This window comes from Enhydra lutris, unplaced genomic scaffold, assembly GCF_002288905.1.
Source record: "Enhydra lutris kenyoni isolate GAN:26980312 unplaced genomic scaffold, ASM228890v2 scaffoldscaffold8, whole genome shotgun sequence".
NCBI classification, from domain to species: Eukaryota; Metazoa; Chordata; class Mammalia; order Carnivora; family Mustelidae; genus Enhydra; species Enhydra lutris.
In genome coordinates, this window is record NW_019154092.1 from 35,647,935 (window position 1) to 35,668,853 (window position 20,919).

Genomic DNA, 20,919 nt, shown 5'->3' on the forward strand with positions numbered 1-20,919 from the left:
TGTATGAATGGTTTAGAAACAGAAAAGATGGAGTCCATTTGAGCCTTGAATTCTACACCTGGGAGTTGGATTTCACTGGCAGTAGGAAACAATCCACTACAGCAACAGAATGTGTCTTAAGAAGTAATTGTTTTAAGGAAGTCAAGCCAAGGTGGATTGGAGGAGATCTAGGAATGAAAAAAGAGACCTAATTAGGAGGCTCATGTATGATTTTAAGAGTGATATTGGAGGGCAAGGGAAGGAGAGGAGAATGGATAAAATAACTTGGTGACACCTCCCAGGAGTTTGGCTTAAGTGCCTAAAATATGGAAATAGGGCAAATGAAAAGAGCAGGGTGAGGAGATATTTTCAGTTTTCAGTCTAAAGTTTTAGACGTACCAGTGTGTTATTGTCATATTATAAGAAATAGATATTTGGTTTTTGTCTTTAGCACAGAGTTTCTAAAGTCCTGAGAATTTCCTGAGTGGTAGGGATGAGAGGAGTGTCTTTTGTTACTCATGATAAGTCCCTTTCAACCATACTGGAGGTTTTCCTAATAAGGTGACTCTTGCTTGAGGGGACTGGTTGCTAGAGGAACCAACCAAGTGATTAGAGAGTTGGAATTTTCACCCTTATCCCCTCACTTCTGGGAGAGGGACTAGGAATTGCTTTAATTATCACTGGCCACGAATTTGAGAAATCATACTTACATAATGGAACCTTCATAAAAACCTATAATGACAGGGTTTGTAGAGCTTCTGGGTTGGTGAATGCATGCATGTGACAGGAGAGTGGCATACCCAAGACTTTTATAGGGACAGAAGCTCCTTTGCTTGTGATCCTTCCACACCTTACCCAATGTTTCATCTGGTTATTCATTTTATATCCTTCACAGTGAATTGGCAATAATAAGTAAAATATTTCTCTGTGTTTTGTGAGCTGTTAGAGCAAATTCCTGAACCTGAGGAATGTGTTGTTGGTAACTTTTGATTTGTACCCAAGTCAGACAGCAGTGTGGGCAACGTGGGGACCCCAAATTTGCAATTGACATCTGAAATGGGAAGCAGTTTTTTGAGACCAACTCTTTAATCTATGGAATCTTCAGTAATTCCAGGTAACTAACTCCAAACTGAGTTAGATTGTGGGACACCTAGTTACTGTCCTCAGAAAATTAAGGAATGTTGGGTGTGGAAAACCATGTTTGTTGTCAGAAGTGTTCTGAGTAGAGGAATGGGTTTCTCTTTAGCAACAAATTAGAAATTTCCAATAACTTACTCGGTAGATGTAAAAACTAGACATATATATATGGTGAACATAGTTTTTTCATCTTTGAAGTGATGGTGAACATGATTCTAAGAGTTGGAGATAATAGTGGGGAGGTTCTAAGATCAGAAGGGAGGTTAATATAATATTCCCATTAATATGAAACATGGCAATAAATGTGTAAATATTAACATTTGATGTTGACTCAACGTCAAGTAGAATAACAGTAATATCAGATGATAAAATAACATCAAATATGTATTATGTTTATTATATACAAAGTACTGTTCTAAACATTTACACTCATTAACTTTATTTAATCATTACCACAACCTTATAAGATATTTTATTTAAAGTTAAATAATGTGCTCCTACTGACTTAGTTAATTGATGGAGTTGGGAATTAGGATTTGACCCCAAACACTCTGGCTCTAAAGCCTGTACTCTCCAGTTATCTGTGGAAACTCTAAGGATAAAATTGCATCATTTGAATCCTGTACCTTTACATCTTTAAAGGGCCAGAGATTAAGTATCATCATTATTATTGCTTCAAATTCTTGCACTTCCTGCCTTTCTCTTTTCTCTTCTCCTTGTTTCCTTCTTTATTCTACTACCTCTTTGTTTACACCTGTGACATTCAGCATTATAAAGTTGTGAATTTTTTGTACAGTGCCTTAAGTTCCTTGGCAGCAGCGCGATCTATAAATCTTACTAGTAAATCTGTAAATCTGAGAATCTGGGGGTGAGATTGTTTCAGTTATTGAGTTGAGTACATCAGCATGCTATGAGATTTGCTTATAAGTACATATCCACACATTTCTATTAAGACTGCTGATGTGCTGTGAAATTGAACATTTTTCATTGTAGTTATTTAAGAAATACTGCTTTGTTTTAACATTCAACATAGAAATACATTTTAAAAGTGAAAAAATAAATGCATGGAATAAGTTAGAAGGGTGGTCTGTGTTCTTACATGGAGAAGGGAGCACTGTGCTAAATGGCACGTGGAAGGTACAGAAGAAATGGATAGCCAGTCTTGCGCAATGCAGGCTCCCGTTGTAGAGATAAGAGTGCCTGCCAAATTAGAAGAGCATCATTTGAATGAAGAGAGTACAATTAAGGCAGCTACTAAAGGAAGAGCTCAGAGTTGCTGAAAACTTACTGGAAAAGTTGAGTGTTTGACAAGCTGGCCTTGAAGATGACACTACTATTTGGGTGAAGAGCTTATAGATGGGAGTTAGACAAAGTCATGTGAAAAATAGGTTAGCTTGGTTGAAACATAGAAAGAGAATTAAAGGTTGCTTAATGAGAATTAGAGGATTGTGGTGAAAAGTATCGGTTTTGGGAAAGAAGCCAAGGTTTTGTTGTTATGTTTGTATATTGGTTTTGTTTGTTTGTTTTTATAAATAGGACACCACACTGTAACCATATGGCAGTCATTATCAACTGTTAGAAAAGATGTCCATGTGGTGGGGTTAAATTTACTCTCATTCTTCCCATTTAAACTGATTAGTGGGAAGAAGTTATATGAAAACACATTTGTCTTTTGGTACATTACAGTTAAAAAATAAAAATGGCTTCACTGTCCATAAAAAGAATGGGTGCTTTGGAAATTAGTCACTGAAATTACTTAAATATTAGGTCTCTTTTTGGCAGGGATGTTAGAAGATGAATTTCTGTTGATAGTTGGAGAGTCATTCTAACATCACTTCTAACTTGAGCTTCTGAGAGTTTGTATGAAATGATTAGAAGTGAAACTGGTATTAAGGCTCTTAGCTAGAAGGCTATGCCATACTTAAGATAATGTGGATTTTGCATGTAGATTGTCCACCATTTTGAGCTGATAGGTAAGCCACTTAACTGAGATAATATGCACTTTGAGCCATGAACTAGATAATCTCCATTGTGCTTTTTTGCTTAATTTAGTTAAATTAAGAGTAAGTTAGGTGATGGGCATCAAGGTTCATTTATGTCATACTAACCAGTAATTGTGTTTTATTGTCCAAAGAGACATTTTCTTGAGAACTTGATAGTTTACTAATGAAAGGATTTAGTTGGGCAGAGTAGGAATTTAAAGTTTTAAAGTTATCTTTGTTCAAAAGATGAAGTCATGGGAAAGAAGAAAATGGGATCAGCCTGAAAAGTGTTCTCAGTAGGAAGATGTGACAATAGAGATCTTTTTTTTTTTTTCCTTTTTCCTTATGGAAAACAAGTGTTCAGCCTTTTTAAAAGAGCATTTATTATGTATGCAACCATGAGTGTTATGCTCCAAGGTCATTTACTTACCTGGGACGATCTTGTGAAAACTTTAGATAAATATGCTGCCTGTCTAAAGAAGTGAGGTTCCAGAAAGGCACGATGAACGGGCAGCTGAATCATAGAATACTTGCTGCTGCTTCTGCATTTATCTATGTGCTTCTTTCTCTGGAGTTTTTGATTGACTGTCTTTTCAAATAGTTAGTTCTCGGTGTAAGAGCTGTACATAGTTTGAGCCCTCATGTGTGAGTGTCTAGGAAACCCAGTGACCTGGGGAGATGTTTGAGAGTAAGGTTAGTGTTGGGGATTCTACCCTCACTTGACTTTGGACTCTTCATTCATTGGCTGCAGTGTTTTATATCACGTGTTGATGTTTTAAAATGAAGATTGTCTTTAAGGCATCTCATGAGAATATGCCTCATCTCTTTATTTCCATGTCTTAAGGCCTGCACTATTTTAAAATAAAAAAGGAAAATGAAAAGCCAACGAAATTTAAAAATTCATAGTGCTTTATAAGTGGTTTAACCTGAAAAATGTTAAGTTTACAGGGAATGTATTTCTTTTATTTCTCTGTCCTGTAGTATTTTTCTAGGATCATATGTATAACTATGTGTAGTGATTACACAAGGAGTCTGTCATCGACTCCATGGCTCTGCCATCAGCACTAAGTGAAACTCTGCCTAGTCACCCTTGACCTTCCTTACCCCAGGTGATAGGCTGTTGTTTCTAATTTTGAAATCTTTTCTGATTTCAGGCTTTGACAAAGTTCTTGAAATGTGTTAATTGGGATCTACCTCAGGAGGCCAAACAGGCATTGGAACTTCTAGGGAAATGGAAGCCAATGGATGTAGAGGACTCCTTGGAGCTGTTATCCTCCCATTACACCAATCCAACAGTGAGGCGTTATGCTGTTGCCCGGTTGCGACAAGCAGATGATGAGGTACATTATTATTCATTACTCCTCTTTGACTGGATACTTTTTTTTTTTTTTAAGTAGGCTCTATGCCCAGCTTGGAGTCCAGTGTAAGTCTTGAACTCATGACCCTGAGTTCAAGACCTGAGTCAAGATCGATTCAGACGCTCAACCGACTGAGCGACCCAGGTGGCCCAGACTGGGTACATTTTAAACTAGAGCCTGATTATAGACTTCTATAGCATATCCCTGCCACCTGTGTGTGTGTGTGTGTGTGTGTGTGTGGTGTGTGTGTGTGTAAGGGAGGACTGGGGGGGTGTGTGGGGAGGGAGGGAGAGAGAGATGTTTAGAAGGGAAGAGGATATACTAGGTGTGTTTTCAGAAGTAAAATTAAAATATTCCTCCAAGGACTCTTCTGTGAAATGAAAATTTACTTCCTGATCTGTTACATGATAGGACAATCTCTCCCAGGACATTTACCTGGCAGCAGAGCTTGTATTGCTCTGTCTGGAAAAAAGAATTCTAATGAAAAATGGTTTAATGCAGCACCAGCTAGGGAATAATTCAGATCCCCTCTATCAGTCAGTATACAACAAGCCACATTTAATTGCAGCCTTGAAAAGCCCTTGGCGCCTTTAAGGCATAGAGATGCATGGTCATCTTATTCTCCTTCAAACTTCTCCTTTAAACTTTCAGCTGCTGACAATTACATGTATATGTAGATTTCCTGAAGGTGGTTTTGAATCCTCTGGAAAGCAAAGACTGCAAACTTTATGTTGGCTATTTATATACATATAAAGCCACCAAGGAAGGAGGAACGCTCTATGTCGACACAAAGCATTGCTAGATTTTGAATTTTAGTAATTGCTAATAAGATAGAGTAATCCAGCAATTTTGTTTTTACTTATTAATTTTTATATGGTGGATGTCTTTTCCAAACATAACCTAATAGTTTATGCTAGCCTACAGGACTTATGGATATGAGATAACTCTTTTCAAGCCTCAAGATATATATATATATATATAGATAGATAGATATATAGATAGATATAGATATAGATATATATGCATGCATGTGTTTGTGTGTGTGTATCTCATAAGTCATATTATATGTATATCCCATATGTTATTATATTTATATGATATATATATATAATATAAAATATGTGAATGTTGACCCCATACAACAAGTAACATCAAAGATCTTTTTTTTTTTTTTTTTTAAAGATTTTTATTTTTTTATTTGACAGACAGAGAGCACAAGTAGGCAGAGAGGCAGGCAGAGAGAGAGGAGAAAGCAGGCTCCCTGAAGAGCAGAGAGCCCAATGTGGGGCTTGATCCCAGGACCCTGGGACCATGACCTGAGATAGAGGCAGACGCTTAGCGACTGCGCTACCCAGGCACCCCAAAACTGTGTCTTCATATTTATGTTTTATTTAATCACTTCACTGATTTCTGTTGTTAGTTTTTATAGATGTTGGATGGTTTAATACATTTTGTGGGTATGGCATTGTGCTATCTGGAAAACATCAGCATACAATATATGCCAAATATGGAATCTGCTGGTGAATTTCCTAATGTTGTACAGCCACACATTTGTAAAATAAATTTTATCCAATATTTGAATACTTTTCTGAGTTTAATTTGCTGATACTCTATTTAGGAATTTTTTAAAAGCCATATTTCTTATTGCTGTGTGGCTCAAAAAGAGAGATACTCCATAGAATTGGAGGAGGAAGTGGCATTTAAGATAGATATTGAAGGAAGAATGAATTTTCACCATTGGACCTGAATTTACATTTTAAGTGGAGAGACCTGTATGAGCAACGGCAAAGAGAATGAAAAGTAGAAGAAAAATAGAAAGTATTTTACTTTAACAGGAATGTGGGTTGTATGTAGCTAGCTAGCTGTTCAGGAAGTAAGATCAGAACCCATGTCCTTCTACCTGTAAATGCCTATATGAAGAATTACTCTTAATTCAATAAGAAATGAGAAATAAGTGAGCGATTTTTTACATGGAACTTTGCCTGTGCACTCTGAAGCATTAGAATTAACATATTATCAAGAAGAATGGTGATCACTATCTAGATAATATTCTATAGCTCTTGGGAAATTTTTACTGAGTTGTCTCAGTCGGAAACCTGATTTTTTTCTTTTGTTTTACTCGGATGCTTATGTCCTTCATTCTCAGAAGAATTTTATGTTTTTCAAGATGTGACTGTACAATGAGCAAACAGACTTTATACAAATGAAGCGAAGAGCAGTTTGACTATAGAATACCATGCCAACAAATCAGATAGTAATGAGTGACTTAAAAAGAGGAAGGTTTTCTTCTGAATTCCTCCTTCCTAGGGAATTTAATAATGATACAGCCTTTTTGATTTCATATGGTTAAGTCTTCTACAGTAGAGAAAACATAACAGGTAATATATTCAGCAGCATTTTTGAAGCATGCCTTGGTAAGGAAGGCTAGCAGTGAAACTTAGTTACTTATACCTCCTGAGAAGGATACTTGTCATTAAATATATTAATCAATTTTCTGTTATTTAATTCACTTTTTTTTTCTTGGAAAAAGCATGCCTATTGCTATTAGATGTCATAAGTCTCAGAAGAATTGTAGGAAATCAGATGTTTACTCCAATTAAAAAATGGTTTTGCAGAACACTATAGAGGTGCTTTGATACAGAGTCATTTTGTTTTTTCTGGCCACCGACATCAGTATATTTGAATATGGATGAATAAACCTGTTAACCTTTCATTTAACATTTTTGTGACAAAATCATATTTAATGGTGAAATCTTGTATATTATTCTTTGTCAGTATTTAGAAAGTGATAAAAATTTTGACTATATTAATGTAAGAAAAAAGTTATTAAAATGTGTAGTATGATATTAAGTAAAGGAAACAGGTTGTTGGAAGTGGTCTTTGTCCTCATGACATTTGTAATAAACTGGAGAAGACCAAGAGTAAATAATGTAGCAAATAAATACAAATTCTGTGTTTGTTACAAATAGTGAAGGAAAGTGTGGACCCTCAAGTTTTGACAGGGGATTTTATTTGGTTTGTGGGCTTAAAGAGGAGACTGAGATTGAGGTGTGGTCACCAAGTCTCAAAAATTATCTAATTATGATTTTTTTGTTATGTTTTGTTTTATTTTTAAAGATTTTATTTATTTGACAGAGAGAGATCACAAGTAGGCAGAGAGGCAGGCAGAGAGACAGAGGGGGAAGCAGGCTTCCCACTGAGCAGAGAGCCCGATGTGGGGCTCGATTCCAGGACCCTGGGATCATGACCTGAGCCGAAGGCAGAGGCTTTAACCCACTGAGCCACCCAGGCACCCCTAATCATGAGTTTTGAGGTGCTAACTGGGTGAGTGACAACGTAAACGCAACAGTAATGATACTTATAAGACATATTTTGAGTTTTGTGAATTTCTTCAGTTTGTAATTATTTTTAAAATGAAATTTTTGGAATTTTCTTAACAGTCATTGGGAAGGGCCAAGAGAGTATGACATTTATAGAGAGTATGACAGGAAGCATTTCCATCCAAAATATTAAACCTGAAAAGTCTTTTTACATTAAAGGAAAACTCAGAAAAGTAAAAAATACTTTGTTAACACTTTGAGTCCTAATTATCCCATTGATTGTCAATAGCAGTATGGGAAATTTAGTCTTAGGTTTTATTTTCTTTAAGCCATTATTGCTAGTTGGCAGAAAAGTAAGCTTTTTCCTTAACCAAGAGTGTTAAAATTAAAATGTCTGTTTTATCGGATTTTTCATTTGAGAAGTAACCCCAATTCTCCAAAACCTGAGCTTTCAAGGGGGGTGGGAGGGAAGAGCTCAAGATTCAAAAAAAGTCCTAACCAGAAAAGCATATGAAATAGAAAGTCTTTTAGAACTTGAAAATTTGGAGTTTCTTACAAAATCATAGACATAAAATGCTGTTATCTGATCTGTTGTTGAGAAAAGGATCCTTCTTTAATTTCTTAATTTTACATGAACCATCTTAATCCTTGTTTTTGTTTTTTGCTTTGCTTTTTGCATATTACTTCAGACAAAGCATTTAGGGGCACCTGGGTGACCCAGTCTCTTAATTGTGGGCCTTTGGCTCAGGTCATGACCTCAGGGTCCTGGGATCAAGCCAACTCAGGCAGGGAGCCTATTTCTCCCTCTCCCTCTGCCTCTCCCCCTGCTTTTGCTCTCTTACTCTTTTTTTCAAATAAATAAATAAAATCTTTAAAATTAAAAAAAATTAACAAGGCATTTATTGGTCATTTACTCTGTGCCAGGCACTATTCTATGACTTTCTTCTATTAACTGATTTAATCCTAACAACTGATCTCTAAGGTATATATAATTATGTCCATTTTATAGATGAGGACCCAGTGAGGCACCAAGAGCTTAAATAACTTATAACTTGCCAAAGGTAACACAGCTGGTAAGTGGTAGATGAAACTAAACTGTTCTCTTGATATTTAGGAATAAATGATGTCTATAATCCTGCTGCATTTGTTTTTCTAATATTAGCTTATTTTTTGTGTTTGTTTTCCAGGATTTGTTGATGTACCTATTACAGCTGGTCCAAGCTCTCAAATATGAAAATTTTGATGACATAAAGAATGGATTAGAACCTACCAAGAAGGATAGTCAGGGTTCAGTGTCAGAGAGTGTGTCAAATTCTGGAATAAATTCTGCAGAAATAGATAGGTATGGATATCCAAGAGGACTTATTTTCAAATCTAATAGTCTCCCCCCTTTTCAGATTTCTTCTCCTTTCCTTTTTCCCCAGATGTACCAAACCCTCGTTGGTACTAAGTTTAAAGTTTTACCAATGAGTGTGGTGTGTGCACTTAGAGAACACAAATTACTATATTGCACAGCAGTGTTTTGCAGGCTGTGGAGTCAGAATACCTAAGTGAAAATCTTCACTCTGCCACTTACTAGCTGTGTAAACTTGTGGAAGGTGCATATTTTCTGTGTGGCCCCAGTTTCTCATCTTAAAAATGGGGATATAATAATAGTAACTGATCTTTGAGGGCTGTTGGAAGATTAAATGAGTTAATATACATAAAGCCTTTAGGATACTGCTCAGGGTTAGCTACTATTATCGTTCAAGCGAAAATAAAGAGGAAGAGGCATGTTAGTGGGCTCAAATATTTTATTGTATGTTTTATTGGCTAGTTTTCATCTTTTTAGTAGTTACAATGAAAAAATATCATGATACGTGAATTAAAAGCTGTTAAGCAATAATAACAACAATTAAGAACTCACACCTCTGTAGCAAACACTTTGAGGTGGTACACATACATTAACTCATTTTACTAATCCTCTCAAGTAGGTGTTCATATCCCTAATTTAGAGATGGAGGACTGAACAAGAGGTTAATTGTCCAGAGTCTTCTATCCTGCAAATGGTAGAGTTGACTCCACAGCTCATGTTGTTTATGTATTGCCATTTTGTTTTTCATGAAGTCTTAAAATTAGAAATAAATAGGAACCTTTAGGTGAGAAACCTGAGGCTCAATAATAAAAAAATTGTGTTGTGAAGGGCATGAGATTTGTTAATGACAGATGAGATTTAGAATTCAGGTTTCCTGAATTACTCCAACTATTATAATTATCACATGAGCTCGATTGTATTTCTGAATTTTTTATTATGATTATGATGCTGCTGTTTTTTATCATCTGTATTTCATTTAATGAAGAACTGAAAAATGGGATATACCATTTTTTTCTTCTCTAGGCTGCTTTATATTTTTCTGTTTTTAAGAGAAGATACCCCATTACTTTGTCTCCCACCATACATTGGAGGCCTTCATTCTCTAGTCATACTTGCTTATTTATCTTCCTCCTCCCTTATGCCATCAAAAATATTTTACTAGAAGTCTTTTAAGATTTTATAATAACATGTGAAATGTAACCTGGTATTTCCCAAATTATGGTCTTCTGGTCACTAGTTTATGTTTTTTAAAAAGATAAAAGAGATGGGATGGTCTTGTGGCCAGATATGTTTGGGAGATGCTGGTTTAAATTAATATGGGCTTTAAAAAAACCTGCAGTACTTATCAAAAACCTATAATATACCAGGTTGCACAAAAATCTTCCAAGAGGCTTTTTATCCATATATTTTGATTGTAGGCTTTTTCTAGGACATAATGTGACTCTAGTGTTGCACAAAACATGCTTTAGCAGTGATGCTTTAATCAGATACAACTGAGGTAAACTGTGCTAAAAAAAAAAATGTGTATCTTCTCTTACACACAGAATTTTTGACATATCAATGATATCTCCTTTATCTTTTCAGCTCCCAAATTATAACCAGCCCTCTTCCTCCAGTGTCTTCTCCTCCTCCTGCAGCTAAAACAAAGGATAGTTCAGATGGCGAAAATCTAGAGGTGAGTACGAAGTTCTTAAGTTTCCTACAGGAGCTGTCTTAACAGATAAACATTTTATCTTGGTCTTTAAAAATTGATTTTGATTAATAAACGAAATATTACAACTTTATTAAATAACTTGTTTTATGATACATGTTTATGACTTCTCCTCTCAGCAAAAAGTGCCATGATCTTCATTCAAGGCATTTTATTTGTGCTTTGGGCATATAAATGGATTAATATGCAATATGAAAATAAACTGGGCTTAAATATTTTATTAAGGAAACTCAGAATATTTATTGTTAGCAAATTTATGAACATTACTGTAATTGTTGGTGTTTGTGATTACACTGTAGAAAATGTATGACTTTCATACTAGAGATTATATACTAAGTAGCTGTTTTTAACTCATAGAGAAAAATTAAGTGAAAGCTTTCTAAATAATTAGACTGATTTTTGAGTGTACAGGTCAAATAGGCTATTACTACTCTGAGAGATACATTTGGAAGTACATTTGCAGAAGCTGATAGAGTATGTTCTTGAATTTCTCCCTAAGACTTCTAATTTGAGAACCTTTCTCACCTCTGATGTTGAAAACAAATAATATATGCTTTGATACTAGAAGGTAAAGTTGATTTAAAAAAAAAAATATATATATATATGTATTGCTTTTAGTCAAATTTTAGAAGTTAATGTTGATGACTGAATGACTCTTGCTTTTATCACCAACTGTTAACCAGAATTTAATACCTGCTTACCTCTTGATACAAGAGAAAATATTGAAAAAAGAATTTTAAATTACAGGGTCATAGAATCCTTAAAGGAGCTCTTTAAGACATTCAGCTCAAGTTTAATTGTTTTACCTTTTCAAGTCTAAGGTATGAATATACTGATTCAGTAATTCATTCTTTGGCACACGTGTTTTGAGCTCTTATTATTTGCCAGAAATATTGAAGGTGCTGGAGGTAGAGAACAAAATGGTCAAAATCTTTGTCTTCCTGGAGCTTACATTCTAGTGTTTGTGCTGATAGTAGTAGTCAATAATATTTATATATAGTAGAAAACATAATGATATCTTCTTTCTAAGGAGAAAAATAAACCAGAGGATGATTGGGGGTATTGGGTAGGGTTAGACAGTTGCATTTTTGAAAAGTGGTCAGGGAAGGCCTCCCTGGAAAAGTGACATCTTCTGTAAAGGTGATATAGGTGAGGGAATAACCATGTGAGTGGTCTGGGGAAAGGAGTATATTAGGCAGAGGGAACAGCAAATAGAGGACTGAAGACCAGAGCTTAAGTGTGAGGAACAGCAGAGGATGCCTGGCTCAGGAGCGGCAGAAGGGAGCATGGTAAAAGAATGAGCCAGAGAGAGTAGGAGTCAAGCAGGGTCTTGGAGGCCATGTTATCAAATGGCTTTTACTTGGAAGCTGTTGAAATAATCTATGTGAGACTTGTTGGTGGCTTCAACTAGGGTAGTTTACATTGAAGATTGTTTGAAGTGATTGGATTCTGAATGTTATATTCAGAATACAGTTTTACACAGTGTGACTCAGAACTTTTAGACTAAAAATAAAAATAGTTTTTATTTATTTCTTACTTTTCTCTTGTGACTGTTGAACCTGTTATTACTCAACGATTAAGCCATTTTGCCTTTTCTCAGCTGAATAGTTCTATAAAGGGTTTAAGTAATTCAAGCTATCGGAGAAAGCACTGGGATTCATTTTGAGTACTTTTGCCCCCACTGCCCCTAGCAGAGTAATAATAATATTGTATAAGCAGTCATCGCCTTTAAGAGACCTGTAAACAATTCAGTGTTTGGAGATAATCAGGTGGTATCTGACCAAGCTGAACTTCCCCTGCTTATCACTGCAGATACCAACATTCTTGTCTCCTCTCTGACACCTGAGGATTGGCTTGCTTTCTCCTCCTTTCCTTTCCCTGTTCTTGGAGTTTTAGGAAACCACTAAAACTCCATGTGTGGCCAAATATTAGAAAGAAGATAGACACTCAAGTCTCATTGCTCAGATGTGGTCATTTTCCATAAATTCCCTGGATTCTTGAAAAGAAGAAATATTCCCCAGTTTTTGGGTACAACATTGTACATATGTCACTAGGGCAAGCTCATTCGTTGTATTAATGAACCCTTTCCTGATGTTTTTTTCTGTGCTTGATCTCTTAAGAATTAGGGTAAAATTCCCCCTGTATGATGGTGGAATTGTTGGTTTCTCCTCCTTTTTCTGTTGATGTTTGCTTTAAATATTTTGAAACTATTTTATTAGGTGCATTCAAGTAAATTGAATCTTTTATCACTGTTTATTAGTATAATATATTGACTCATATTTTTTGCATTAAAGTCTGTTCTGTCTGATAGTAATAGAATTTTGTCTTGGTTAGTATACATTGGTATACTTTTTAAGTCCTTTTTTTTTTTTTTTTTTTTTTTTTGAAGATTTTGTTTATTTGACAGAGAGAGATATCACAAGTAGGCAGAGAGGCAGGCAGAGAGAGAGAGGAAGAAGCAGGCTCCCTTCTGAGCAGAGAGCCTGACGTGGGGCTCAATCCCTGGATCCTGAGATCCTGACATGAGCCGAAGGCAGAGGCTTAACCCACTGAGCTATCTAGGCGCCCCAACTTTTTAGCCTTTTCATTTCAGTATTTCTAGAGCCTTATATGTAGGTTATCTCTTATATATTTTATATATATATATATATATATATATATATATATATATATATATATATCTCCTTATATATTAGCTTTATCTTTAATACAGTGTAACACTGTTGTCTTTTTTTTTTTTTAAGATTTTATTTATTTGAGACAGAGAGCACGAGAGTGTGGGCACAGAAAGGGGAAGGGGCAGAGGGAAGAGGAGAAGCAGTCTCCCCACTGAGCAGGAAGCCTCATCCCAGCCTCACCCCCCCAAGATGTGGGGCTCATCCCAGGACCCTGGATCATGATCTGAGCCAAAGGCTGACCCTTACTAACTGAGCCACCCAGGTGCCCCAGCACTGTTCTCTTTTAACCAAACTTCTTCCCCATTTTTATCGTGATTAGAGCTATACTTGGATTGATTTCATCATAAATGGTGGTACTTTCTATTCTTATCTATTTTTCTCTTGCCTGTATTTGCCTGGATCCCCTCCCTATGCTTTGTCTCTCTCCTCGGCTTGGAGGTTATATTGTCTCTATCAATTCTTTTATTGGCTATGCTAGATATTTTAACATCCATCCTTTAAATTTGGTGTAAGAAGTATTCTTCTTTGCCAAAACAGTATACCTCTCTACTTGTATGTCATTTTACCCAGTGACTTAGTTCTAGCTTATTTAACTCCCTAATTAGATAATATTATTGTATATGATCAGTAACTATTTAGAGGTTTTACCATTTCTTTTTATATCTCTGACCTTCAATATGAGATCATTTTCTTTTTTAAAGCATATTTTAAAGAATATTTTTTTCCTTCTGGTTGTTTTAAAGTTTTAAAAATTGCTCACCCAAATTGAGTCTAAAAATTTATATCACGGGTTTCTTGTTTCACATGTTTTTATTTTTTTTTTAAGATTTTATATATTTATTAGAGAGAAAGAGAGCATGAGTAGGGGGAGAGGCAAAGGGAGAGGGAGAAACAGACTTCCTGCTGTGTGGGGAGCCAGACGTGGGATTCAATCCCAGGACCCTGAGATCGTGACCTGAGGTAAAGTCAGATGCTCAATCGACTGAACCACCCAGGCTCCCTTCACAGGTGTTTTTACATTTTTTTTAATTATTATTATTATTTTTTTTAAAGATTTTATTTATTTATTTGACAGAGAGAGATCACAAGTCGACAGAGAGGCAGGCAGAGAGAGAGAGAGAGAGAGAGAGAGAGAGAGAAGCAGGCTCCCTGCCGAGCAGAGAGCCCGATGCGGGACTCGATCCCAGGACCCTGAGATCATGACCTGAGCCGAAGGCAGCGGCTTAACCCACTGAGCCACCCAGGCGCCCTTTAATTATTATTTTTAAAGATTTTATTTATTTGACAGTGAGAGAGGGACCATAAGCAGGGAGAGTAGGAGAGGGAGAAGCAGACTCCCTGCTGACGTGGGGCTCGATCCCAGGATGCTGGGATCATGATCTGAGCTGAAGGCAGACGCTCAGATTTAATGACTGAGCCACCCAGGTGCCCCAATGTTTTTACATTTAATTCTTCCCTGTCTATGCTCTATAAATAGTTCTTTAATAAAAAATAGTATCAAATGCTATCTGTGTTTTCTATTTAAATATATATAACATATATAAAATTATATAAAAGTGTAATATCCTTCTCATAAAGTCTAAGTTAAACTTTAGGCTTAGATTCTACCTGTTAAATTCATGGATTCATTACCATGGCTTTCTGATTGAGGCCATCTCCCTACTGGGCTTTTAAATGTTTCACATTTAAAATCTAGTGCTAAGGTTTTAGCCTTAAAATTAGAGATAAAATTCTTGCCACTTCTGGACGCACTGGCAAATATGCTTTGTGATAATAACCTTTTATTACTTTAGCTTACTTTCTGAAATACCCCCACCACATAGAAAGTTCTAATCCATTGATCTCTACCCCTTTCTTTGTTCATCAGCCCCCTTCAGTATTTGCTTTCCTCTGAATATAGCTTTAATCCCATGGCTCAGCTTTATTATCATTCTTTTATAAGCACTTTCAGTTCCCCTGGTGAAATCTCAGCCCTTGATAAGCCTAATGAATTACCTAATTGCTCTATGCCTGACTATTGCTGAAGGAAGCACATAGCCTAGCATGTTGGCATCACTGTAAATTCATGATCGTAGACATCAGGGGGTTACTCAACACTGTGTGCCATCTCATATTTCTCTGGGTGGATTGCTCTCCCTGCTCTGTATTGACTCTGTCGTACTTTTTCTGTTCTGTCCTTCATGCCCTGCTTCATACTAATGGAAACAAATAGAAGTCACTAGGTAAGAATGGTCTGTTTCCCATCACCAGATGGGAACCTAATCCTTTTTCATTCTTTCCTTCCGTTTTCTTATACAGAAGAAATATAACTGTCCTCAAAGATACGCTCTCTTCTCCTGGTAGAAATATTCAAATAAAATTCAGAAACGTAACAAAACAAAACAAAAATTCTCCCTTGACACCACATCCTTTGAAATAGCACCTTATTTTCTTACTTCCCTTTAAATAAGATCAGTCTTCTAAAAGGAGTTATTCGTACATACTGATTCTTCTTCCTTTTTTTTCCCCCCCAGTCTTCAAGCCACATCATTCGGGCCTTTTCCTCCCATTGTTAACTGAAAACTTATTTTGCTAAAGTAGGAAATGACTTTAATGTTTGAAATTATGTATACTCAGTTCCTCTTTGTAGTATTCAGCAAAGTAAATGGCTCCCTTCTTTTTTTTTTTTTTTAAAAGATTTTATTTATTTATTTGACAGACAGATCACAAGTAGGCAGAGAGGCAGGTAGAGAGAGAGAGGTGGAGGCAGGCTCCCTGTGGAGCAGAGAGCCCGATGTGGGGCTCGATCCCAGGACCCTGGGATCATGACCTGAGCTGAAGGCAGAGGCTTAACCCACTGAGCCACCCAGGCGCCCCAAATGGCTCCCTTCTTGAAGGACTCTTCTCATGGTTAAGAAGTTACCGTAAGGCCTGTGTTTTCCTCCCCAGCTCTCTGGCTGTGCCTTCTCAGTTTCCTTCGTCAGCACTTTCTTTGTGGCCTGACATCTTAATGTTCCTCTAGGTCCTCTTCTATTCTCAATTTATACTCTTGCCCAAGGCTGCACTGATAAACTCAAATTTATATGTCTCGCACATTTCTCTCATCTGAGTTCTAAATTCATATATCCCAAACCCTACTTGATCTCCATTGTATAACTGACAGGCATTTTGAAGTTAATATTTCAAAATACACCTCTCTCCCCACACTCCAGCCTGTTCCTCAGTTGGAATTTTCCATCCATGACATAGCAAATCAGCCCATTTGCTAAATCCATAAATTTAGGAATTGCTCTCAATTCCTTTCTTTCCTTCCTCCCTCCTTTAACATCAGCAAGTCTTACTAATTATACTTCCCAAATGTTTTAAAAAATCTGTCTTTTTCTCTCCTTCTCTGTTCCGCGGGTTCACTTTTGTAGACTCCTGTAATAGCCCTCTAACTGATCTCAGGCCTCTACTTCTCAGAGCTGCTGGAGTCGTTTTCATAAAATGGAAATCAGATCATCTCACTCTCCTGCTTAAGATCTTTTGTTCAGTATCCATTGCTTTGCAAACAAAATCCATACTCAATAGTGTGACCTTAAAGGTCTTGCACAATTGGGCTTTGCCTACCTTTTTAGCCTCCTTTACTTTCATGTTCACTGTATTTTAGCTACAGTGGGCCTTTTTAAAATTTCTTGAACAGTCAAGTTTAGGGCCTCTGTCCATAGTGTCATTTTGGTCTTGCCTAATATCACATTCCCATCGCTGCCTTTTGTGACCTCCCGATCTAAATTATTTCCATGAATTTCTTTGATGTCTCTCTTCCCCATTAAATGTTAAACTTCAGTAGGGCAAGTATCTCTTTGAACCATGGTGTCGTTAGCCTCTCATATAGTGCCTAATTTAGAATAAATATTGGATGTAAGTATGGAGGGATAGATGGATGTGTAAAAATCTGATCTGTGGCAAGAGATATATAGATGAAAACTGATAGACAAATGTAGACTCTTTTCTTTTCCCCTTGTTAATAGCAGATGGTAATAAATATACATTTCTTTTAATTCTTTCAGCAAGATCTCTGCACCTTCTTGATATCAAGGGCCTGCAAAAACTCAACACTGGCTAATTATTTATACTGGTATGTGAAATAACTTTCTTTTTTTATTTTCTGTACTGGTTAGGACTATTTTTTCTCATACTATAAACATAAAGGTAATTTAAAATAAGGTATGAGAAGTCATCAAAATCCTGAATGTAGTATTTACATCTATCTGGCTATATTTCTTTACCACTGTGTTCATGGAAATGCTTGTTAGCACTGTGGTTTCTCTTCCCTTCACTGACTTTCCAGGATCCAAGATAAAACTGGATAAGGTAATAGGTTTTACAGTTTGATATCTATTTGCCTCTTATGCTATTTAAGTAGTGTAAGTATGATTCCTCACAATCTTTCAGCAGTGTGTGTTTTCGCATTGTTTACCACAGTATTGGAGTCATGCAAAAACAGGAAGCTGGAATTTGAAGGTACTTCTCTCATAGATGAGGAAACTGAGGCAGAGGCATGATGTAGGTGAACTTGGAATCTCAGTTAGAGTTAGATCATTTATTTAGCACTTTGCTATTTTCAGAGTACTTTCAGTGACCTCTTCTTCCTTGTCCTCATGAAGTTAAATGGGGCATGTAGAAGTGTCTCTGTTTACATGAGAAGGTTTCCTGAGTGAGGCAAAGGGAAGAGCAACTAAGACCATAGAAAGGCTGACTGACTTCCTGAGACACAAGTAATACGAAGCCTGGCTCAGCTCCCTTTATCTGTCACAGAATATTTAAGGGTAAAGGACAAGTTAGCTTAAGTCACAATGAGCAATATTTTTGGTTCAATAAGAGAAAGTACTAGGATTAAACACTAGACAAGAGAGCCTCCTCTAGTTTTGTAGAGCAAGTGAAGAGCTGAGCCAGCTGGTCAATCGCTACCTGAAGCCTCTGTACATTTGGAAACATTTTTAAACGTACAACATACTTGATAGTGTTTAACTGTGGAAATTGTTTCTGATCTAAAATACTGCCTGATTTATTGGATTTACTTAACAATAGAAAGGAATAGATAGATACCCATTCTGAAAGCTCATTTGAGGCATTTTGCTTTTCATGAAGAAATTAATCAAAGAACTGTCTTGTTTTAGACTGAGTTTTAGAAACTGTCCTACAGGTCAAATCAAGTGTTAATTTCATTCTCCTACTCTCCAAACATAACATTTTTCTGGATACTGCCCATGTAGCCAAGAAATATGTAATTAAATCAGAGGGTTCTTTTAACAAACACAGCTGTCTATTATGTACATGCACAATAAGTAATTGTTTAGTTTCAACCTTTATGGTTCTCTTTATAATGAAGAAAACTGCTATCAACAGTCTTAACTAAATCTGTCATTTTGGAATCTGTATTTTTTTTTTTCCTCTTGGTCCTGGTAATGGCAAGAAAAATACCTCTTTATTTTAGCAGTTTAATATAATATTCATAAAACTACATTACCCTCACAGTAAATGTCAATCTGTCCTTGAAAAAGACCCACAGAATGTTTTGATTAGTTGTTAATCACTCTTTTTACTTTGAAAAGTTTACTTGGCAATTCTCATAGTACCACATAGCTACTATTTCCTTTTAATGTAATTTCTTGCTTCCTAATGTTCTCCATATTCCAGTCTGAATTCATAAGTGTATGTCTATTCACTGGTGTTATGGAATATTTACTCATGAACATTTAAGTAAATATTTAAAAGGAAATTAAAAAAATATAGCACTAAGCATGTTGCCGAGTTTTGGGGTGAGCTTCTTAGTATTTTAAAATTAAGATTTTATATTTTTAAAAATCATTTTCTGAGAATTCCTTTATAGGTATTTTTATTTTCTTGCAATATTCATGAAAAGTTTTCTCTGGCTCAGAATTTATAGTCTAGAGTAGTCACTACTGTAGGAGCTCTGTGTGCATATACTGATTATGTGGTGTTTTAAAATTATGTATTTTTCAGATTTGACTGTAGAAGAGATTTCATTGTAAAATCTGAAATTAGTTGTGATAGAACCTTTGATCTCTTATTTCAAGTAGGTAAGAGTTTTAAAACCATTCTGAAAGCAGCTAAACAGTAGGAAACCTATTAGATGAGCAATTTTCAGCAAGGCAACAGTTTCCATTCAGAAAGAGTGCTTTGTTTTCTCCATAGACAGTAAACAAAGTGCAGCTCCAACTCCCAGTCTTATAAGCATTCCATCAAACTTAGATTTGATTTGTGTTTTCCCGCTATATCTCTGATTCATTGAAGCAATAGCATGTGCTATGTCTACTCCTTCTCTGAGGAGTAATTGCTTTTCCTGTATTTACAGTCTGCATATTACATATTCAGAAGTACTCATGGGGAGAAAAAAGCTATTGATGTGGGCTTCTGACATTGGTAGACACTGCTTTTGTGAATGTCCGGTGAAAATATAGAAAATAATTTCAGTAGTTGGCTTAAAATGATCATTCTCTTCCTTTGAACATGGACAGACTAGTATAAAAATATTAATCAAGTGTAACAATTTAAAGGGCTCTCATTCTAAGAGTGTTCTTACTATAACAAATGCATTAAAATAAACATTTTAATTGATTGTGCTGTTTCTTTCTGAACCTTTGAATTTCCCTTTTCATTTGTTCCCTTTCCAGTGATTTAAATGGGATTCCTGCTATAGCTGAATCCTTAGGGGCCTATAGTTGTGCAGACAATCCTTTTAAAATGAAGAGTGTCAACCTTTTAAGCCACGGAGGGGAGTTATAGTCTCCAATCTGTAAAGTGTTGGGCATCAGGATCTATAAATCGTTCCAGTTTTTTATTTTTATAGCTGTTCCAGTATGTTGAAATTGAAAGTAAACTTTGGATGCTTTGACATGTTTTTCTATAACTTTTAAGACCTTTCAAGGTAATAAAGGTTATTTACCCCACAAAATGGAATTGCCAGGAAGCAGGTAGCCCACTGCAGTCATCATACAAGGGTACCTGGACAGTTCTGTCTCATTTCTACTTGAAGATGATAGGTTTCAAGGGAATATCTTAGAGTGCTTTGTAGAATCTACTTACTGCTGTGAACTGAGAATTCAGAAATGATTCAAATCTAGGTCTTTTAGTCTTGTTCTAAATTTGTCCTTCATATTTGGAGATGACATTGTCATTTGTATTTTTAGATGGACTTTTCTTTATGCAGCAGAACTTTGGCTTGGAAGATTTTTTGACCTTTATCATGAGCATCAGTATAGACCCTCAGTCATAGGAAATAGCTGTGACCATTGTGTTAACTTCATGGTCATTCAGGGAGACCTGAACAAAAGCAGTGGAGCCTGTATGTTCTGGTCATCTCTATTACCCATTTAGAACTGAATTTCTGTGTAGACACAGAAAAGGACAATATACTA

At 36.0% G+C, this 20,919-nt stretch overlaps 1 protein-coding gene across 3 annotated transcripts in view; it reads left to right on the forward strand.

Moving 5' to 3' along the window:
- Window positions 1-20,919, forward strand: part of LOC111142649 (phosphatidylinositol 3-kinase catalytic subunit type 3) — a 143,760-nt gene that overhangs the window by 53,840 nt on the left and 69,001 nt on the right. For all 3 annotated transcript variants that reach the window (XM_022495965.1, XM_022495967.1, XM_022495966.1), the window contains 4 exons: window positions 4,253-4,438; window positions 8,964-9,118; window positions 10,715-10,805; window positions 17,548-17,615. In XM_022495965.1, the coding sequence (XP_022351673.1) occupies window positions 4,253-4,438; window positions 8,964-9,118; window positions 10,715-10,805; window positions 17,548-17,615 (500 nt within the window). The remainder of the gene's footprint in view (window positions 1-4,252; window positions 4,439-8,963; window positions 9,119-10,714; window positions 10,806-17,547; window positions 17,616-20,919) is intronic.